Source organism: Pseudorasbora parva, chromosome 17 (genome assembly GCF_024679245.1).
Source record: "Pseudorasbora parva isolate DD20220531a chromosome 17, ASM2467924v1, whole genome shotgun sequence".
NCBI classification, from domain to species: Eukaryota; Metazoa; Chordata; class Actinopteri; order Cypriniformes; family Gobionidae; genus Pseudorasbora; species Pseudorasbora parva.
In genome coordinates this window covers 28400093-28423423 of record NC_090188.1, presented here as the reverse complement: position 1 = coordinate 28423423, position 23331 = coordinate 28400093, and the positions used below count along the sequence as shown (strand labels likewise).

Sequence of the window (23331 nt, the reverse complement as noted above, 5' to 3'; positions counted from 1 at the left end):
ATCCCTTTTTTACAATCGACTGCAAACTCAAAATAAATCTGCCTCCATCGAATCAACAGCTGATGGATTTAACCAAGTCCCTGTCCTACTTTCTTTTTTATTGATAATTTGTTTCAGGATGTAAGTCACAAAATGGATGAAATGATCTACCGCTATCTATCTACCTTTGACCAGAAAATGAAAGTCATTTACTCACCCTCAATTTTCTATCTTCTATGGAACCCAAATGATTTTTGAAGAATATATTTTTTATAAAAGTTGATAGTAATTTTTACGGGATAAAAACACCAAAAAGTTCATATGACACAAGCACTATTCTAAATCTTCTGAAGCCATATAATAGCTTTGTACAAGGAACAGACCAGAGCAAGGGAAATTGGGGAAAGTTTTCAGCATATATTCAAAAACAACCCTCAAATTATCATCTTTTGCAAAAGAAAGAAAGTTATGCAGGTTTGCAATGACATGAGGGTGTTTAAACAATAACTATTTTTTTTTTTAACAAAGCTATTTTTTGGCTTTATTCAGCTTCACTCAATAAATACAATAATGTGCGTTCAGAATGAAAGGAAAGTGAGTGAGTAATCCACAATTATAATTTGTAGCTTAATTACCCATTTTAAATAGAGTAAGCTAAACTTTTTCCAGTCCAGTAAAGTAATTCTCCTGCTCAGGTTGGTGCCTGTCTCTAGATCTATGAAGATAATATTAATTGAAATGTCAGATTTGATCATTCTGCTGCTTAACCCTGCTAAGAGATGATACATTTGGATTGACAGCAATTAATGCAGTCTGATCTCACACTAACTCTCTGCTCTGTTAAATATCTTTATAATCTTCTCTTTTATAATCAGATCGTTTTGTCCTTTTGCTCTCTCAGGAAAAGGGGACGTGTTTGGTGATGTGTTTTGGAAGGAGACGACTTTGGCCCACTCATGCGCTAACGTTCGAGCGTTAACATACTGTGATCTTCACATCATAAAGAGAGAAGCCCTGTTGAAGGTGTTGGATTTTTACACAGCATTTGCCAACTCCTTCTCCCGAAACCTCATTCTCACCTGCAACCTACGTAAAAGGGTGAGAAACATTAGCAAGTACACTTCTCTCATTGTTTCTGATAGGGTTGTTGTCAGTGTTTACATAGGCCAGCATTTCAGACTCCTTTGTTTGTCTGTGTTCAACTTTATTCAGTCAAATAACTTGTCCTATTTATTGTGCCCGTGTCAGTCAGCAGGTTTCTTTATTGTTTGCCCAGTCCATTTATTACAACATTAACTGTATTTTATATTCATTAAATATTTTAACCTAGATCATTACATTCTTTCAAGCTACTCTTTGATACTAATCAAATCTGCAAGAGTGTTTAAAGAACAGAATTATCCAGAGAGTCATTACCATGATTAGAAGATCCTGGCATATGCCATTTTATCATGGATATATTAAGAGACATACTGAGAATGAAGTTTAAAATTATATGAATCCCAATTTGAAGCATATCAGGCTTGTTTTCAAAGCTATGTTGCTCACGATTGTGTTAAGTTTTACTTATTGTCTTATTTGGTTTTATGGTCATTGTCATTGCCTGAGTTATTTGTTTTACTATGGTTTCTGATTAGTCCTCACCTGTTCCTTATTCTGTTGCTCATCATCCTCTGTGCATTTATGCCTGCAATTCTCCTTGGTTCATTGTTGAAATTATGTTGGTGGTGTTGTATGCATTCATCTCTTCACTGTAAAAAATTATTTAGAAAAAAAGTTAGCTGGTTGCCTTAAAATTTTGAGTTAATTGAAATTAAAAATTTGAGTTAATACAATGAACATTTTTTGAGATTCGACAACCTTTATTAAAATATTATTAAAAGATTTTATAAGCATATTGGGTAATTGTGTGTGTTTTATTTCTGATGACGCAGTGAAAAATGCCAAATAGTGCTATTTTCATGATTTATTAAAAAATGCATGTGGTTCAGATACAAAAATATTTTGAGTTACTATTTATTAAACAAATTTCCTTCATTGTATCAACTCACATTTTTAATTTCAGTAAACTCAAAATTTTAAGGCAACCAGGTTACTTAACTTTTTAAGTTAAACCAACAAAAACCAAAACATTTTTTATTAAAGTATTATTTATTCTGTGTACTATACACATATCATTGTCTTTGGATCATACTACAGAACCCTCCTGCGACTGAACACGAGACCATAACATTTCGATTGGCATATATTTAATGGTTTTTCCAGCTGTCCATATGCCTGCCTAGAGGACTACAGAGACTTTTTAGACCTGGCTTGCCTTACCCGCTCCCTGAGGCGCTCCCTCTGTGTGTGTTTTTTTTCTTCAAGCCAGCTTGAATAAGTGTTCCACGGCATGCATGCCCAGAGATGGTCCTCGAGGTTCATTGGCTGATTTTCTGGATTGGGTTCTTGTCCAAAATGACTCTGTTTACCATTTGCATTGCCAGCCCCACTCCAGCCCCAGCAGCCAGCCAGTTGTCAGCCATGCCCACAGCTGATGAGCCTGAGCCTGCCACAAAGATTGAGCCAGTGTGAACGCCATAGGCCATCTTCATCCTGGTACACAAGCCTAATAAAGAGTTGGTCCAGGTGTTTGAGCTGGCAACAATGAACGGCATCCAGTGCATTTTTGTGGAATTCATGGAAATGGTCTGGAAACTCGCCCTCCCTTCCACTGGTGATGAAGATAAACAAAGCTGTGTAAATACATTGTGTGATGAGCTGAATGGAGGCTTTTGTTGCACTTCAGTCAACATTGTTCTCAGCCTGGTCCATATCATCTCAGTCATCACTAAATATTTCCAAGTTGTCACTGGTTATGTCATGTTATATGATGAGCTGAATGAGATTTTTGCTGCTCTTCAGTCACCGCCAGTCCCAGCCAGTTCCATGTCATCACTGAATATTTCCAAGTTCTCACTGGTTATTCCCAGTACCAAATTTCCTTTGTTGTGGATGGTCCCATCCAGCCTTCCTCTCCCTCCTCTACAGCTAAAACCATCCACTCTGCCTCATCTCCGCTTCTCTCTTCCAGAGGTTCCGCTTTGGTTCACAGATCCACCAGAGACTTCGTATTAATCGGCTCCCCCTTGTTTTGTGGATCCCTTAGCTCCACCTCAAGCCTCCAAGCTTTGGACTCCACCTTAGCCATTCGACCCATCAGCTCCACCTGTTTCATCCTTCATGTTTTAACGCTCCCTTGGCTCCACAATGGACTGCCATCCCTCAGGTCCCGTCCGGTTCACTCTGGCTCCACCTTGGTCCATCGAGACTCTGGTTACACCTTGTAGTCAGCAGCTTCAGTCACATTTTCAATCAATTACACCAAAGTGCTTTACATTGGCCTCAACCCTCCACCCCTCTGGCTACACCAGGCTCTTCCTTCCCTCAGTCTCTGCCCGGGTCCGTCAAGCCCATGCCTCCAACTTGGTCACGCCTACTTCTTCGGTTCCTCCTTTGTCTCCACATCCACAGTCTTCACCTCAATCTTTCATCTCCCTGGTTCTGCCTGGTTCCTCTACCATGGCTCCACCATGGCTCCTCCCTCCATGGTCCTTTGTTATGACTCTAGGTCATCCTCCTGCTTCTCCTGTCTATGCTCTGGTCCCTTCGTCTCTGCCCTGACTCCGCCCACCTTTATTTCTTCCCTAGTCGTAATCTTAATGGTGTTTTCCTCTGCCTGCTCTTTGCCCTCCTCCAATTAGTCATTGCCTGAGTTCTTGTTTGTTACTATGGTTTCTGATAAGTCCTCACCTATTCTCCATTCTGTTAATCATCCTCTGTGTATGCATGCCTTCAATTCTCCTTGTGTTGAAGTTATGTTTGTGGGGTTGTATGCGTTTATCTCTTGCCGTTCATTAAAGTATATCTTTATTCATTCTTTCACGCATCATTGTCTTTGGATCCTACTATACAGCCAACCCATCACAATGTTTGACTAAAAACGAGAATTCTGTTATTTGACCCTCATGTCATTCCAAACATGTATGATTTCTTTGTTTTGTGTATGGCTGAGCTACTTTTTTTATACTGTGAAGTTGGATGGCAATTTTTACTAGGAAAAAAGAAATATTAATATAAATTCTGATTGGTTCCCAAAGAAAGCTACATTATAATTTTAAAAAGACTTGGAATTTGTTTTGGGTTTTTTGTGGTTTTATTTCTGCAAATCGAACTTGAATTTATTGAATAAATCTTCATGTGTAAAGAAAAGAAATTATAGCATGAGGGTAAATAAATAGGTTAACTAACCCTTTAAGCTGCCAGAGCTCTGATTGGATATAAGCCACAATTGCCAACAATTCCCCTAATCTTATTGGATACAGTACAAAGTATAAAGATGTGTCATAGCCATCAGGGGGATTATGGGTAGATCTGGGTCAGTAGTGTCAAAGAGGGGGAAACCCATTGGATGTAAGCTTCAGTATGTTGGGACTTATCCTTGAGCTAAGATTTTCACTCTCTCTTCATTCCTTCCTCTTTATTTCTCATGTACAGTCCTTTTCTGTCAACTGTTCAAATATTACCTTTTTTGTTTTCTTCTCGTTGTTACTCATTCTTCATTTCCACTTTTGTTTTCTTTATCACCAGGCTTTTGACTAGAAGCTCATTGTTTGCTGCTTCCCTCAGTATTTTCTCTCTTTTTTAAAACAATTAATGCAGCACTAGGTAACTTTTCAACCTTCATAATATATTTTCAAGACTCTTGTGATGATACATCGACTTAAAATAGGTTGAATGACACGTCTGCCATAGCTTGATGGGGTCTGTATCGTTTTTAATCGTACTTTTAAACTTCGGGTTTTGGGTAGTAACCCGAGAACAAATAGAACTACAAAATTCGATTGCTTTACGGCATATACGTCACTTCCACCAACACCCACACTTCCTTAAATTCGGACGTGCGAGCCCAACTTTGTTCGTCGGATAATATAGTCATGTCCGAAGCAGCACAGACAAATAAGAAAGAAAAGGTTTTGTTGGAGGAAAGCAATAAGAGGAAACGAAAAAGTGATGGGATTAAAGGCAGGACGAGGATCAACATTGGACCAGCGTTTGCTCGTCGGCGTGAGCTGAAGGAGGCGTGCCCGACCGATGCTGTCATGCTTGTTACGGTGAGCTACCACTCAAACATTGAACTGAAGTATCATATAGATTCTGTAAAACGGTAACCAATAGACTAATATGAGAACGCTGGCTTGTAAACGTGAGCATCATGATTATTTGGCGTTTGAAAAAAATAAAACCCATGAAATTATATTCATATGACATGCTGAAACATATGCCACTGACTGTACCTGGGATGCAGACATTTCACACGCGCGCCAGAAGAACACCTGCATGTAAAAACTCCTCCTGCAGTGTTCAGGGGAACTGTTAGTGCTGCACCAACCCACGGGGACGCTTTTATGAAGTTATTTGGCCCGCCCCGCACCACTGTATATATTTTTATAACCCGCCCCGCACCCGCGACCATTAAATAGACATACGGGGTCCGCGGGTTATGAGACGGCCCACGCAATTACTAGTTCAGGGCTATCAGGGCTGTCATGTCAACAAATGCATGCGCGATGGCATCCCCTGTTGTAGGATGACAGAACTTTCGATAGTAGTTGAGGACATTATTTTTTCCCAACTGTAGGGGGACCCCGAGAGCAAAAGTTGCCAAGTGCTGCTTTAATATTGTATAAATAATTCTCTCTCAATACACTACACTAGCAAGCCATTTATTCTTAGAGAATTCCCCTCAAGACCCCCCCCCCCCCCCCTCTCTCTCTCTCTCTCTCTCACACGCACTCACACTCACACACGCACGTGTGCACACAAAACAACACCACCCATTTAAACCTACAAGCAACACAGTGTTTTTAGGCTAATGGTCAGATATGAATAAATCAAAACACAGTAAAAGCTTTTCTCATATACACTTTCTCTGTTTCCCTCTTTCCGTAATGTTATTTCTTTTTCCCACCCTGATTGTTCCCAACTTGCTTTTACCCTGTCAAAGAGTCTTACATCTATGCTGAAGCAAAACAAAATTTCCCTGCAGCTTTTGAACAGTTTCAATATATTAAATGTTATTTAGGGCCCTATTTTAACGGTCGTAGCGTGTGTCCAACTCTGTTTAAGGATGGAAAAAAACAGTTTTGCGTGTCAGGCGCATGGTCCAAAAGGGTTGTACCTAGTCTGGTAATGAGGCATTGGTGTGTTTTTGGGTGTAACATGCAATTATAAAAGTATATATATAAAAGTAACATGACTATTTACATGACAGAATTTGTGAGTAGAAAGACTGAAGGCTTCTCCAGAGAGGAATTCTTTTATATTTAATATTTAAAAATATTTGTGTGCAACTGCACGTCCCTGTGTGTCTAATAAGCAGATTGTACACATGTTGTTATTGGCACACATTAATAACAGGGACTTTAAATGACACAGAAAATACTGCAGCTATAGACCAGGTTTTTGTTGGTCAATGCCGTTTTCAGTTGCCTCAAAATAGCAACATGGCAACAATGCACCTGAACACACTTTGTTTTCAGACCAGCACGCCCATGGGTGAACAGATGGGTGCGGCATTTGCTGGGTGATGGGTGACGGACGTCCTGCTGTTGTTGTTTCTCCTGTTCAATTACAGCCTCCGAATTTGATTCTGGATCATATATGTATTAGCTGAGATCGATAGCCATGGGTTTCTCCACACTTAAGGACGTCAACGCTTTGTTCGCGCTCGTGATTCTTTAGCTCCGCCCACACGATACGCCTCCAGGCGCTCGTTTTTTTCCGGAAAGACTCGGTACAGCCTACATTTCTTTTATAAATATAATATGATGACATAATATAATATTATGACAGTCAACACGATGATATTCTCTACAAGATGATTCATTCTTCCTGTAATTATGCTTGATCTGTTGATAACGCTCTATGGTTTCTCATAAAATTACTTTATCTTGCTGTTTATTGCTGTAAATCGTGTTATTTTCTACCGGGTGTCTGTTAGATCACCATACTGGACTAGTTATTCTATTGTTCTTCACATATTGTAACTGAAATGTTAAACTGTAAAAAAAAAAAAAAAAAAAAGATATTGCATAGATAATGTTGTTACTCAACACGTCAATATATCTTCCCTTTGTATTTTGAGCTTCTCATTGCGGATGGAGTGCTGCGCGCCTTGACTCCATGTTGCTTCAAGCGCATCATCCTGCGCTCGGTATGTGCATATGCGCTTTGTGGCACTCTGCATTATAATAGAGGGGATGCATCTACGTCACTTTCCCGCCGGAACACGCACCCTCTGCCGGGGCTGAGTGGCAGAAGAGCTGCGGCGTGACTGGAGTTAATAGAGGAAAATGCGAGTTGAGCAAACGATTATCAGTAGTGTTCAATATTAAAAATTAAAGTAGTGTTCAATATTAAAAATATATGTTTTTTTCCCTTTATAATGAAGTTGTCTGTATTTAGTTGATTGTGTTTAACTCACAAAAGAGTGATTATCAATTCAACACACTAAGGTTTAGAAATTCTGCATAGAATTTTTAAACAAAACTGCATTGGTATCGGATTGGTATCGGCCAATACAGAATTTTTTATATTGGATCGGTTATGAAAAAATGGTATCGGTGCATCCCTATTACTAAACCAAGCAAGACACAGGTGAAAAAGGTTAACTAATAATGAGCAGAGGATACTGGGAAGTGAAATCCAGGAGTAACAGATGCTGCGTCTCGCCTATGCCAATGCCAATGCCAATTTGCCTACTTATACTACGTTCTAAAAGTATGTACTCTTTTTGTGAAGAAAAAGTACATACTTTTGAGTGTAAAGCAGAAAAGTATGCAAACTACGGGACATACTGCTTCACCATATTTAATGGACTCTGTCGCTTATATGTGCATCTCATCACCGTTTAACTGCCTTGTCAATCATCGTCACATTCGTCACAGTTCAAATAGTTTAAAATCCTCCACATTCCGTTTCATTTCCTACCGTATCGGAGAGAAATGTAGCCACACGTTGAAATGTTGACTTGATCTGCCATGTGTGTTCCTTTAATGCAGATACTCCCCTCATGTGTTTGCAGTTTTAATATAATGATGCATATTAATGTTAATTTCCAAACGTATCAAAAGTTAACAGTGTTGCTGCTGGTGAAATATAATGAAATATAATATAATGTACTTAAAAACAATTTATTCTTTCAAAAATGTATGTGCTTATTAATGTATATTTACTTCTTTCACATAATAAAGTATTCTCGTAAGTTTATAATATGCCATTGAAAATACATACGGGTGAGGGGTTCGAATGCCGGTCACCATTTTGGCCCTCCATCTTGAAAGTACATTAGCCAAAGAGGGACATACCCGTAAATTCAAGCTTCGCCTTTCGCGTTTTAACACTCGATGGCACCGTGTCGGATGTGAAGAGGGGGATTGCCATGTTAATCTTGTACTAAATCGGCCACCGTAGGAGTTGAAACGAAATCGGAATTGAGAGGATCTGAAACTAATATTCACTGAATGGTCATATACCATTTCACCGCTAGATGGGGGAAAATATCACACAGTGTAGCTTGAACATACTACGATTTGGGACATACTAATTCTATTTTCGAATTGGGACGCAGGGAGAGTCAATGGAAATGAAGCTGCCATCTGCTGATATAATTATTTTCATTTAACAACAATTAATCCTTATAGTATAGAAACCAAACGGCAGAATAGTGAATTCAGATTTCTTCTGTGGACAAATGAAGGACCGTCTTGTTTAGTGTATTTATTGAGGGAGCCTGGGGATGTCAACAGAATGAAAGATTCGATTTCAAGCATATCTTTCACTTAAAAGAGGTCAGAGAGAGAGGGGGCTAAGAAATCAGATGGCATCACACTGGAGAAAAATAGAGCAAAAAGAGACTTGCTGGTGTTTTATATATTGTGTGTGTGTGTGTGTGTGTGTGTGTGTGTGTGTGTGTGTGTGTGTGTGTGTGTGTGTGTGTGTGTGTGTGTGTGTGTGTGTGTGTGTGTGTGTGTGTGTGTGTGAGCCTGTTTATGAGGACACAAATTTGTATAACTACATGGGTATTACACTGGTATTACTCTATAAATGTGGTTTATGAGGACATATCAAATGTCCCCATAATTCAAATGGCCTTAAAAACATACTAAATTATGTTTTTTTGAGAAAGTAAAAATGCAGCATGTTTCCTGTGATGGGTAGGTTTAGGGGCAGGGGCAGTGTAAGGGGATAGAAAATACGGTTTGTACAGTATAAAAACCATTACGCCTATGGAGAGTCCCTGTAAACCACATAGACCAACGTGTGTGTGTGTGTGTGTGTGTGTGTGTGTGTGTGTGTGTGTGTGTGTGTGTGTGTGTGTGTGTGTGTGTGTGTGTGTGTGTGTGTGTGTGTGTGTGTGTGTGTGTGTGTGTGTGTGTGTGTGTGTGTGTGTGTGTGTGTGTGGGGCAGATGTTTGTGCGATGATTTCATTGTACATTGTTAAAAATAAAGGTTCTTAAATGGTTCTTTGGCAGGGTGTATGGTTCAATGAAGAACCTTTAATATCCAAAGAAACTTTCCATTGCACAAAAGGTTATTTTTAGTGCGAAAGGGTCTTTAGACTATAAAAATGTTTCTTTGATGAAACTTTCACAAAATGGTTCTTTGGAGAACCAAAAATGGTTCTTCTATAGCATCACTGTGAAACCCCATTTTTGGTTCTTCCTGGCACCATTTTTAAGGGTGTATTTTAAGAAGGTTTGTCTACTATTCTCACATGTATGTTGTGTTTGATGACTGACGTGTGTGTGTGTGCGTGCGTTTGTGTGTTTTCAAGTTAATCAGTTAGAGTCTATTAGACAGCTTGTGGGCCTTCAGGCAGACACACAACACAGAAACACTTCTTCCAGAAGGCTTTTGCATTAATGATGTGACCCAGAATAAGACTGTGTCTGGCAAATTTTGAGACTGTTTTTTGCCTAAACTACAACAGTACTACTGTCAAACCACATAAAATTTTCACACGCTCTATATGGCTCTCTTGGCGTTATAAGCAAACAATAACATCATTGAAGAACAATGAGAATCATACATGTGTTAGTTAACCAGACCACCTTGCACTGCCTTGTAAAATAAAAATATATAATTTTACATATATACAGGTCCTTCTCAAAAAATTAGCATATTGTGATAAAGTTACTTTCCATAATTTAATGATAAAAATTAAACTCAACTGAAATATTTCAGGTGTTTTATCGTTTTAATACTGATGATTCTGGCATACAGCTCATGAAACCCCCCAAATCTCAAAAAAAATCTCCAAATCTCAAAAAATCTAAAAGATTTAGCATATTTCATCCGACCAATAAAAGAAAAGTGTTTTTAATACAAAAAAGTCAACCTTCAAATAATTATGTTCAGTTATGCACTCAATACTTGGTCGGGAATCCTTTTGCAGAAATGACTGCTTCAATGCGGCGTGGCATGGAGGCGATCAGCCTGTGGCACTGCTGAGGTGTTATGGAGGCCCAGGATGCTTCGATAGCGGCCTTAAGCTCATCCAGAGTGTTGGGTCTTGCGTCTCAACTTTCTCTTCACAATATCCCACAGATTCTCTATGGGGTTCAGGTCAGGAGAGTTGGCAGGCCGATTGAGCACAGTAATACCATGGTCAGTAAACCATTTACCAGTGGTTTTGGCACTGTGAGCAGGTGCCAGGTCGTGCTGAAAAACAAAATCTTCATCTCCATAAAGCTTTTCAGCAGATGGAAGCATGAAGTGCTCCAAAATCTCCTGATAGCTAGCTGCATTGACCCTGCCCTTGATAAAACACAGTAGACCAACACCAGCAGCTGACATGGCACCCCAGACCATCACTGACTGAGGGTACTTGACACTGGACTTCAGGCATTTTGGCATTTCCTTCTCCCCAGTCTTCCTCCAGACTCTGGCACCTTGATTTCTGAATGACAGGCAAAATGTGCTTTCATCCGAAAAAGTACTTTGGACCACTGAGCAACAGTCCAGTGCTGCTTCTCTGTAGCCCAAAGTGGCTTGACCTGGGGAATGCGGCACCTGTAGCCCATTTCCTGCACACGCCTGTGCACGGTGGCTCTGGATGTTTCTACTCCAGACTCAGTCCACTGCTTCCGCAGGTCCCCCAAGGTCTGGAATTGGTCCTTCTCCACAATCTTCCTCAGGGTCCGGTCACCTCTTCTCGTTGTGCACCGTTTTTTGCCACACTTTTTCCTTCCCACAGACTTCCCACTGAGGTGCCTTGATACAGCACTCTGGGAACAGCCTATTCGTTCAGAAATGTCTTTCTGTGTCTTACCCTCTCGCTTTAGGGTGTCAATGATGGCCTTCTGGACAGCAGTCAGGTCGGCAGTCTTACCCATGATTGCGGTTTTGAGTAATGAACCAGGCTGGGAGTTTTTAAAAGCCTCAGGAATCTTTTGCAGGTGTTTAGAGTTAATTAGTTGATTCAGATGATTAGGTTAATAGCTCGTTTAGAGAACCTTTTCATGATATGCTAATTTTTTGAGACAGGAATTTTGGGTTTTCATGAGCTGTATGCCAAAATCATCAGTATTAAAACAATAAAAGACCTGAAATATTTCAGTTGGTGTGCAATGAATCTAAAATATATGAAAGTTTATTTTGTATCATTACATTATGGAAAATAATGAACTTTATCACAATATGCTAATTTTTTTAGAAGGACCTGTATGTATGTATGTGTATATATATTAACAAGTTAATAATTTTAAATATATATTTTGTTAATAAAATAACCAAAGGACTCTTGACTGTGTATACAGCCTTAGAGATTGTTTTTTTCTAGAGGTAATGCTTTATTTCCTCTATGTAATATTACTTTTATAAAATAATAATATATACTCTAATCTAATACTCACTTTATGGTTATAATTATTATTTCTATTGGTATTAATAATAATGAACAATAATATAATTATTATCCTATTGTTGTTGTTGATGTTAATAATAATTATTAGAAATATACAAATATATATAAATATAATCAATAACAACAACTATAATTATAATAGTGATAATAATAATAGTTTAATAAGTGCATTTATATGCATTAATAATAAAATATTTATTATGTTTAAATAATAATTAAATAATAATAATGTTTTAATAATAATGTTTTATTAAAATTAATAATAAAATTGCCAAAAGCATTCCTGACTGTGTCTACAAGTGTTTTTTCTTGAGTTGATACTATGTATCATTTCTTATTGTAGAACTCCGGCAAGACTCCAGCAATGGCAGATTTTTGTGCTGTATGTGTTATATACCCTGAGAGTCATATGTTTTCTTAGGCAAAGAGATGTGGACAGTTTTAAAATTATTTTCTTTAAGCAGTAAATTGAACCGAAGACTGAATTTCATATCTCATCAGTCTCTGTCACAGAATTAGACCAGTTTTCATCTTTCATGGCTGCATTAGGTGTGTGTGTGTGTGTGTGTGTGTGTGTGTGTGTGTGTGTGTGTGTGTGTGTGTGTGTGTGTGTGTGTGTGTGTGTGTGTGTGTGTGTGTGTGTGTGTGTGTGTGTGTGTGTGTGTGTGTGTGTGTGTGTGTGTGTGTGTGTGTGTGTGTGTGGGCATGTTTTTGTGACATCTGAGGACCCAAATGTGTATATTGACATGGGTATGACACAGGTATTACAAGGAGAGGGTGAAATATGAGTACATTGGCCATGTCCCTATTGCAAAATGCTTATATATCATAGAGGATGAGTATTTTTAGAAAGTAAAAATACAGAATATTTTCTGTGATGGGTAGGTTTAGGGGCAGGGGCAGTGTAAAGGGATAGAAAATACGGTTTGTACGGTATAAAAACCATTACAACTATGAAATGTCCCCATATGTTACGTGTGCGTGACTGCATGTGACAGGCTGGATTACATGAACAACCCTAATGTGTCACCTAATCACCCACTGAGACTGATACACTCCCCCTCAGTGTGTGCACGTGTGTTTGTGTGTGTGTGAGTGAGTGAAAGAGAGGGAGGGAGGGAGGGAGGGAGGGAGGTTTAGGTATGGTACGGTGACTGAAAGAATGAGATGAGAACAAATGTTAAGAGACAAAAAAAAATGTATATTCATTATTTTATATGATATTATTTTATTAAATAATAATAATTAATATAATATGTATTTTTTAATATATAAGTTTTAGTGTTTGTACTATTGCTTGATTACAGTTTCATTAGTGAATCAGGCGCTTATCGTGAACAGCATAAGCACATACACTACGCTAGCAACTGGTGCCATTTATTCTTAGAAATTCCCCTCAAGACACTCTCTCTCTCTCTCTCTCTCTCTCTCTCTCTCTCTCTCTCTCTCTCTCTCTCTCTCTCTCTCTCTCTCTCTCTCTCTGTCTCTCTCTCTCTCTCTCTCTCTCTCTCTCTGTCTCTCTGTCTTCATCTCCATGGTCTGTTTAGTGGTCTAATTAGTGATGTTTTTAAGTTTATTCTCTGTAGTGCCGGGGCTCAGGAGAGTACAGAGATACACATTTTTAAGTTCAGGCACACTACATGATAAATATATGAGAAAAGAAAGAAGTTACAAAAAATAAAACAATTGAATAAAGATGGAATGTTTCGATTCACTCGCCTCAGGCAGATCCCCAAGAGCTCTTACCAAGAAAAAAAGTCATTTAATCATGGATGCACACGGCGACACCTTGGTAAAGAAGCTGCGACCCTCCTGCCGATTTCTTCTTTGTAATAATGGCTTCTCTCTTGAGTGCTTCCAGAACATTCTAGAGGGGGAGAGATTGATGGAGGAGAGGAGCAGGCCTGAATTTTAGTTTTTTTATTATTTTTTGGCTTTCTTGCTTGCTGGCAATAATGCGTGAAAGTTATGTGGTGGCAGCTGTAAATCTGAAAGCTTGTGTTTGTGATATTTCTGCTGCTGTAATGTCAGATAATTATTTATTTTTTCTCCACCTGTGTGGGGATTCTTACATTTTAAGGGTTACATTGTCTATTAGTATATAATGAGGAGTTGTGTGTGAGAGTGAGAGTGAGAGTGAGCACACCTGGTTTCCTTCTAACTGTAATGTGACAGTAAGAGAGTCTGAAGCATTTGTCAGTGATTCTCAGCAGTAAACGTTCTGGACACATTTTGAGCCAATTACCTCTCGTCAGAGAGAAGACGCTTCCCCACTGTGTGTGTGTGTGTGTGTGTGTGTGTGTGTGTGTGTGTGTGTGTGTGTGTGTGTGTGTGTGTGTGTGTGTGTGTGTGTGTGTGTGTGTGTGTGTGTGTGTGTGTGTGTGTGTTATATTATTGTGTTGCTAACAGGACAGTGTGTCCTTTTAAGTCACTCAAGCCTCAATGCTACACACACAATACACATTCAAACTGGAAAAGGACTGACAAATGACATATTCAGAATGACCAAAGATGTACTTTGTTATTTTTTTATATAACTTATTTATTTAGAGTCAGTATTCCTTTGATTTCCTTATCAGTATTTCTTTCTGCATTTATTTAATACAAATCTTTGTATTAGTAAAAACAGTATTATTGTAAAAATGTATTACAATTGAAAATAATGATTTTCTCTTTTAGTATACTTTCAAATATAATTTATTTCTGTGATGCAAAGCTGAATTTTCATCAGCCATTACTCCAGTCTTCAGTGTTACATGATCCTTCAGAAATATAATATGATGATTTATTATCAATGTTAGAAATAGTTGTGCTGCTTAATAATTTTTTAATAACCTGTGATGCTTTTTTAGGATTATTTGATGAATATTTTTCCCCCAAAAAAGAATAGCATTTATTTAAAAGATAAATCTTTAGTGTAGTTTAGTTTAGTTTAGTTTAGTTTAGTTTAGTTTAGTTTAGTTTAGTTTAGTTTAGTTTAGGGTGCGTTCACACTTGTAGTTCGGTTAGTTTGGTTCGTTTGGTCCGGACCAAAAAACAAAAACAAAACATATAGTCCGGTCCGCTTAACGTTCACACTGGCATTTTTAACGGCGAACCTAAAGTTACCGAACCAAAGGCATAGTGAGACACTCACAACCTGATCGGTCGGCTTATATGACGCAGGAGCTGCTTACCGAACATTCAGAACAACGCTGTGTGCTGGATTACACGCGGTCATTTTATGCGTGTACATATGGCATTATTTTTACCAGCTGAGAACTCATGAAGAGCTCATAAAATGTTCAAAACATTCAAAACAGCAGCAGGATTTCCTCCGTTGTGCAGAAAAGATACGGCTATCTCTTATGCAAAAGAGACGGCCGCTCTGTTGTCTGTATGGGCAACATTTGATGAGAAAAACCAGGTAACGTTATGCTTTTTGTGTGTTTTTTCTAGCATTTTCGAAACATGCTCGTCGGACCAAGTATTGATGAGGCACTTCCTCGTTGCTCCACGTTTGCCCTCTAACGTTAAAGTTACTCATTTTGGATACACCGATCTTTCTGCGTCGTCAAATAAGCTGACTATGCGTCGCATCTTGTGACATTACGTCCGGTTTTTGGTCCGTTTACATGTCTTTGGTCCGTGTTGCGTTCATATATCAATCGAACCGCACCAGAGTTCGTTTGGAAGCGGACCGAGACCCATCTTTTTAGCAGTCTCGGTCCGCTTGTTTGGTGCGCACCAGGGTTCGGATGGCAACGTTCACATATGTTCAAATGAACCGCACTAACCGAGCAACCGCACCAGGGTTCGTTTTAATCGAACCAAACATGACAAGTGTGAATGCACCCTTAGTTTAGTTTAGTTTATTTATTTAACAGGGACCATACACAACACAAATGAGTTCGCTAAGATAGCTAGTTTGCATATGCAGTCCCTGGGCAGGATGATGTTTAATACAATTACAGCATTCAATTACAATCCAAGAAAGAAAAAAAAATTAAAATAAAATAAAATAATAATAACAATACAAAAAAACAATAATAAAATAAACAAATAATATCATATCATAATATCAGAAATATTTAATCACATAGAAGTTAATGATATAAAAATTTAAAAAAAATATAAATAATCTCACAACTGATTTTTCTTAAACCAAAATTTAAGTTCCGTTTTAAAAATACTTAATGATGTATACTCTCTAATATGAATTGGCAATGACTTCCATCTTTCTGCTGCTCTATATAAGAACGCCTGTAGCGGATGCCCTGGTTTCCCTAAAGTTGTCTTTACAGAAAGTAATACACTGTTTAAGAGGTGGTGGCGCAAGATCCTGAATTAACTTATCCATCAAACACATATCCGCAAAGAATAAAAAACTATCAAACATCAATAATTTATCATTTCTGATGATAATGCAGATGATAACTCTTTGATTTTTTTTTATCTAAAACTTTCACAGTTTGCTTATAGAGAGTATACAATGGCTTCAATGTTGTTACATTTGCTTGAGACCAGCTTTTGTAGCACAATAAGATAAATGTGGAAAAATCATTGTATGCATAAAAAGCTTAGCAGCAGCCACAGGTAACCGATGCCTAATATTCCGAAAAATCATTACGCTTGCTCTCACACATAGAAACCTTGTAACAATATACACTACTGTTCAAAAGTTTGGGGTCAGAATTTGTTTTTCTTTTTTTGAAAGAAATTAATATTTATTCAGCAAGGATGTGTTAAATTGATAAACAGTGATAATTAAATATTTATATTGTTAGAAAATATTTCTATTTTGAATAAATGCTTTTTAATGTTTTATTCATCAATGAATCCTGAAAAAAGCATAAGGTTCCATAAAAGATTAAGCAGCATAAATGTTTTCAACATTGATAATAATATCAATAGTATCAAATCATTATATTAGAATGATTTCTAAAAGATCATGTGACACTGAAGACTGGAATAATGATGCTGAAGAAAATGTAGCATCACAGAAATAAATTAAATTTTAAAGTATATTAAAATTAAAGAAACATTTTAAATATTAATAATATTTCACAATATTACAGTTTCAGTTTTCTGTGTTTTTGATCAAATAAATACAGGCTTGATGAGCATTAGAGACTTATTTTAAAAACATATACACACACAAACATATACACTTATATTATAGTTTTTTTTTTAATGGCTTCACTGACCTAAAACCTCAGCACTCACATGCATTATGACAGTTTGTTCTTCTTAGCGACCACAAGTTTTCTTTAAATCTCTTATTCTCTTGGCAGTTGCAGGTGAATACACAACAGTGCACAAAGGCTTCACTCCGTCTCTCTGAGATCAGAAATGGAATCTTAAAATAGCCATTACAGTATGAAACAGAGTGCTTTAATACTCCAAGAAAAAGCATGAAAATGTGATGTGTATTGCAATGTGCATTGTGTGGTATTCCTTCAGGGAAGGACAGTCAGGTCAGCTGTCTCTTGTTTAGAAAAAGTAAGATGCTAAAGTCCTTTGAGGTGAATGTGAATCAGTTCATTTGAACATTTTGAACCGTATCATTGCTTAGGATCCGTAAAGAATGTGATAATGCCTCTGCCCTCGACTGAATCTGCAGTCTGCCTCTTCTGACACAAAAATATTTGCAGTTTTTCATGTATATTTTTCAGCCTTTCACCTCTTTGTGGTAATTGTTTATCAAATTTGCCTTCTGGCAATGTTAATTTCTCTGATATTACCATATGCATTCCTGAATATGCATTGCATCGTGTCCTTTCCGCAAGACAGTTCACAATTACAATGTCATTATTCATGATCTCATCTTATGCAGCATTCGATGTCATTTTCTTATTGATAGTTACAGATTTGGGAGTAAATCTCCATTTCTGTTAGTTGCATTTACTTTTGGACCACCACAGTATTAACTGAGTTCATGTTTTTCAGGTTTATTTGAGTAGAGCTTCTCTCTTCTAATCACTCACATGCTCTTCATGCACTAATTGCTTTGGTTATGTCCTCTTACAACATTATGAAAGAGATTCTGCCTTAATTTGAACCTTTCTCTGAGGACTCTTGTCACAGCACAGGGAGTGATGAAGGTCAGTGGAGAAGACAGAAAAACCAATCGAATCCACAAGCAGAAAATCTCTGAATAAGATGATGCATAATCCTGCCAAAACAGTGCCAACACGCAAAGACATAGTCTCTACAAGATCCCTCCTGTGGTATCTGCCACCAAGACATTAGCAGCGGATCCTTCAAGCAGCAGATCCTCCAGTAGGTTGCGAGGTGGATCTGCCTTGGGCCAAACTTGTTTGCGCAGCAGATCCCAAACTGTAAAAAAGTTTTTTTGTTTTTTGTTGGTTAAACTTTTTTAAAAAAAGGAAGTAACCTGGTTGCCTTAAAATTTTGAGTTTATTGAAATTAAACATTTGAGTTGATACAATGAAGTACATTTGTTTAATAAATAGAAACTCAAAATATTATTGTAGCTGACCCACATAAAATTTTTGATAAATCATGAAAATAGCACTATTTGGCATGTTTCACTGCATCATCAGAAATAAAACACACACAGTTACCCAATATGCTTACAAAATCTTTTAATAATATTTTAATAAAGGTTTCGAATCTCAAAAAATGTTCATGTATTAACTCAATTTTATTTTCAATGAACTCAAAATTTTAAGGCAACCAGGTAACTTTTTTTTTCTAAAAAATTTTTATTACAGTGCACAGATGCTCAATTGGATTGAGATCTGGGGAATTTGGGAGGCCAGAGAAACTCCTTAAACTCTTCATCATATTCTTTAAACAATTCCTAAACAATACGCACAGTGTGAAAGACCAGTTCCACCAGGAAACGGCATTGCCATGAAGGAGCGTAGCTGGTCTACAGCTATGCTTATGTAGGTGGCATGTGTTAAATTTACGTCTACAGGAATGGCCGGACCCAAGGTTTCCCAGCAAAACATTGCCTGGAGCATCACACTCCCTCCACCAGCTTGTAATCATCCCACAGTGCATCCTGGTGCCATCCGTTTCTCAGGTGAAACATGCACATGTACACGGCTGTCATCGTGATGTAAAAGAAAATGGAACTCATCGGACCAGGCAAGCTTCTTCCACTGCTCCAAGGTGCAATTTGATGCTCAAATGCCCACTGTAGATGCTTTCGTCAGTGGTCACCATATGCGGCAGAGACTGTGTGTCATGGCACATTCTTCCTACAATTATCATTTAAAATTTTACCCGGCTTGTGCCACAGTGGACTTTCTGTTGGCTGGGACCAGACGGGATAGCCCTCGTTTTCTTTGTGCATCGATGAGCCTTGGGCACCCAACGCCCTGTCGCCAGTTTGTGTTTTGTCCCTTCTCCTGCTGCCCGGGAGCAACCCACAAGCCTTGCTGTTTCAGAGATACGCCTTGTCATAACAATTTGGCCCTTGTCAAAGTCGCTCAGATCTTTATGCCTGCCCATTTATCCTGCATCCAACACATTTATTACGAGAACTGATGTTTGCTTACCATCTAATCTACACAGATCTTAATATGTGCCCTTGTTAGAAGATGATCAATAAAATTCACTTCACTTGTGACTTCATTTGAATACATATGGTCAGAAGACATTTGTTCTACTGTAAATCTCCTGTATCTTATTTAAATTCGAACGGATTTGTTGTTTACAATTGATTGCTTTTTTTTGCAGAAGACTGTGTGTGTCTGCTTTGTGTCTCGTGTTGCCCTAGGGGACATTGCAGTCTTGGACAGTTTTCTATGTTCCTGTGCCCAAATCCACAACATTGGCTTCAATGGACCGACCAGATGAACATTTTCTTCCTTTAAATCTTTGTTTTTGCTTTGTATGTTTAAAGTTTGACAGACAGCCTACAGATGGTCCTAGTATCCCTGTGCGTCCTATGGCCAGTTCATCCCTGTCTTTACTGGAGTTAGTGGAATCAAATTTAAAGTGTTAACTCTTCATAAAACTTTGTTTGCAGATGTGCTGAAAAGGCAAACAAGCAATTATTGCCTTGAAAGGGATCAGAAGAATGAGCTTCTAATGAGCTTTCATTGCTCAACGTTATTAAAAAACAACACAAATGCCGGCAGTTCCCTCCATGATTGGAACTCATTAAATAAATTCTGTTGGTTTTGTGTTAAATAACTCTAAGCTGTACCAGGAACCGTGTGTGTCAGAGGAAGATGTGTGATCTCAAACGAAGCCTCAGTGGGACGGAAAATGTTGTAATGTTCAAAAAGAGAATGTTTCAGTACAGTGTTTCTTTTTTTGCTGACTTTCAGAAAGAGGGTAAAAGAGAATGACAGACTCTCTCTGTCTGTGAGCTCCAGTGTCTGAACAAATCCATCATTTCTGTGTTCAGATCTGAGATTTGAATGCACTCAGTATTATTTAAAATGATACAAATTCTCAAGACATACAGGGTAAAAAGGTAATGTGTGCCGTGACCGTGATCAAAACATTACTCTTTTTATTTCATTTGTTTTTGGCAAACATTTGTGTTTTACACAAGCACACAGATATGTACAATTTTGTTTCTTTCTTTTACTGGATTAAATTTCTTCTAGCACAATTGAATTACGCAAGAATCTGTTTTGATCATAGGCAATTCTAAATGATCTGGGCTGCGTTTCCCAAAAGCTGCATAAGCCTGAGTAGATCATACAGTAAATGCCACCAATGGTCTTTACGATCACTTTAGCTCATGCATTTTACATGTCTATGTTAGCTATATAAAATTTTTAAAGTGTGTAATTTCTGCACTATTAATGTCTATTTAAATGAATAATAAACAGGATAAAAACCTGTTTATAGTATGTAAATGGGTTATCAGAAGCTCTTGTGTTGTATGTTTCTCCTTTAGTCTGACATTGTTCTTGTCTTTTTCAGTATCTTGAGTAAAACACAATTGAATGAATATAATTAGCTGAGCTAAATGAATCAAGCACTCTTTCAATAAGGAACGTGATGATTTTCATGTGGAGAAAAGAGGGATATGAGCGAGAAAGCGGAGGGTGAAGAGACCAAAATATATAATTTAAGACAATCTCCAAGCATAGGTAATCTGTGGACAGACAATGGCAAGACACAGAAAGAAGCTTTAGCGTGATGGCTCTAGAGGAAGATAGAACATGTATAATTTAAATCTTTCTCTTTCATCATTGCACACATTATTGATAATACCCTTATGCTGAAATTCCTGTTGTTACTGTACGTTAAATTTTTAACGCTTCTTTTTTGATATTCATGTGACTATTTTATGTTCAATATTCAAATATTTATAAATCGTTTCATTTGCTGTTTTTCATGATTATAATTTCTAAATAATAAAAAGAGAAACGATATCTCAATTTGCATTAAAATTCTATCTTCAAGATAGACAAATTTCTTGTAGCTGCCACTTCCAATCAAACTAATGGTATTTCTTGTCTCTGTATTCAGTTTATATTCCGTAAAATCAGCGATGTGAAGAAGGAGGAAGAGGAGAGGCAGCGCTCAAAGAATGAGGTCCCACTCACCATTCCTGTGGACCACCCGGTCCGAAAACTTTTCCAGAAGTTTAAACAGCAGAAGGAGCTCCGCAACCAGGGGGCTTCGGCCCAGCTCGACCTGGAGAAGAATCAACAGCAGCCCACACGCATGCCAAAACCACACGCCTCTCTTATGCAGAACTCTCTGCACACGGTTCAGAACGGCTCCACAAGCAGCGTGGTCACAATCTCCCAGATCACACCAATCCAGAACTGTCTGGCCTATCCTAAACTGGGCGACTCCAAGCAGAACAACCGCGACATCATGGAACTCAAACCTGCTGTGGCCAGCGGGGACCAAGTCGCAAACCGATTCAAAGTGAATAACACGGCGCGGACCAAACCCGCTGGAACCGCCCGTGGCTGGATGAGACTGAAAAACAACATGGCTGCACCAGGGTCACCTCCAGAGGAGGAGAGGAAAGGAGGATTAAACAATGCAGCTAAGGCTGTGTCTATGGAGCGCCTTTCACCAGAAGTCAAAGTTCAGATAGAGAGTGTCGAGGAAGTTGGAGAATCTAGGAAGAATTCACTCCGCAAAACAGACTCTTGGGATAGCGGCCTGACCTACAGCGACCAGAGACTGGATAGGGTTTCGGAACCACAGAGCCCTGTTCCTGGACTTGATGGAGGAGAAGGACCAGCCCGTAATTTTTACCCCAGTAGCGAGAGCTCATTCCTGGCCTCACTGCAGGAGGCCAGGGTGGAGCTGCGGACAGAGATCCAGGCTCTGAACGGAAGGATGACGACTTTAGAAGAACGGGTTGGACAAATTCTCAGACTGCTTTTAGAGACTTCAAAGGTCCCATCTAGCGAAGATTCAGTTCTGAAAACTCATAGACCCAAACTCAAAACACAGGGCAGCACCACAGAGTCCATACTCAGTACAGCTGATTCTGAAAAGGATGAGGGGTCGTCATAAGAAATTTGCATTAAGTAGGCTTTTGAGATTGTTGTATCCACGTCTGGCAACTATACCAGCTGCTCATAGAGGAATTTCCTAAATAGGAGCTTGGCTAGTGATTTCAGAGGATAACGCTGTAGCTTGAACATCTGTATGGGAGAAGGAGTTGGTTTCTGGGTCTAAATAACTGCCATGAACTCGAACCCTCTCAGAGTACAGTGGCACGTACTGCTAAATACAAACTAAAAGATATTTCGTTTCAGTGCTTTAATGTTCAGTAAGCACTTTTGCACACTGAAGTAATTCAGGAACTATCCCCCCCTTTTTTTCAGTGCGAGTTTGTATATATTCTGCATGTCCAGCTGGGTTCTGGCTTGCCAAAAATGCACAACCCTGATGTCTAATACAATTGTAATTATATTTAAATGCTTGTATATTATGCAGTTAAATGCATGCAGATAATTATTCTCACAGAATGCTTATTTTCAATGTCTAAATGAAAGAGACTGTTGATTGTCTTGATCTCAACGTAAGGCAAATTTCAGGGTTTTTAACAACACATAGCATGACAGATCACTGAGGAAGAAGGCATCTTGTTTGAAACATTTCACGTATGCATGAATGACTTTCACAGCACTCAAGAATTTTGCCTTAAAGGACCTTAACATCGCTCTTGAGATAAAGCTGAAGAAGAAAAACCTGCATTTGTTATCAGTGTAGGACAGGTCTGGGGCTTTTTGGTCTGTCTTTCTATGTGTTTTAACCATCAGGTGACAAGGATTTTGGAAGGTGCTAGATTTCAAGCTTTCAATGTACCACTCAATGTTATTGGGGTTTGTTTAATTTTATATTGCACCAATAGCAGCTATTGGTGACTGAAGCTTCATCACTTTACATCTGGCAACTGTATTACATGCAACCTTAATAAAAATTGCTAATAAGTA

General features: G+C 38.4%; 1 protein-coding gene across 3 annotated transcripts in view; it reads left to right on the top strand.

Annotated features, from left to right (window-relative positions):
• kcnh5b (potassium voltage-gated channel, subfamily H (eag-related), member 5b) overlaps positions 1-23331 on the top strand; it is a 77143-nt gene extending 53812 nt beyond the window's left edge. For all 3 annotated transcript variants that reach the window (XM_067420929.1, XM_067420928.1, XM_067420930.1), the window contains 2 exons: positions 881-1077; positions 21395-23331. In XM_067420929.1, coding sequence (XP_067277030.1) covers positions 881-1077; positions 21395-22405 — 1208 coding nt within the window. In that variant the 3' untranslated portion in view covers positions 22406-23331. The remainder of the gene's footprint in view (positions 1-880; positions 1078-21394) is intronic.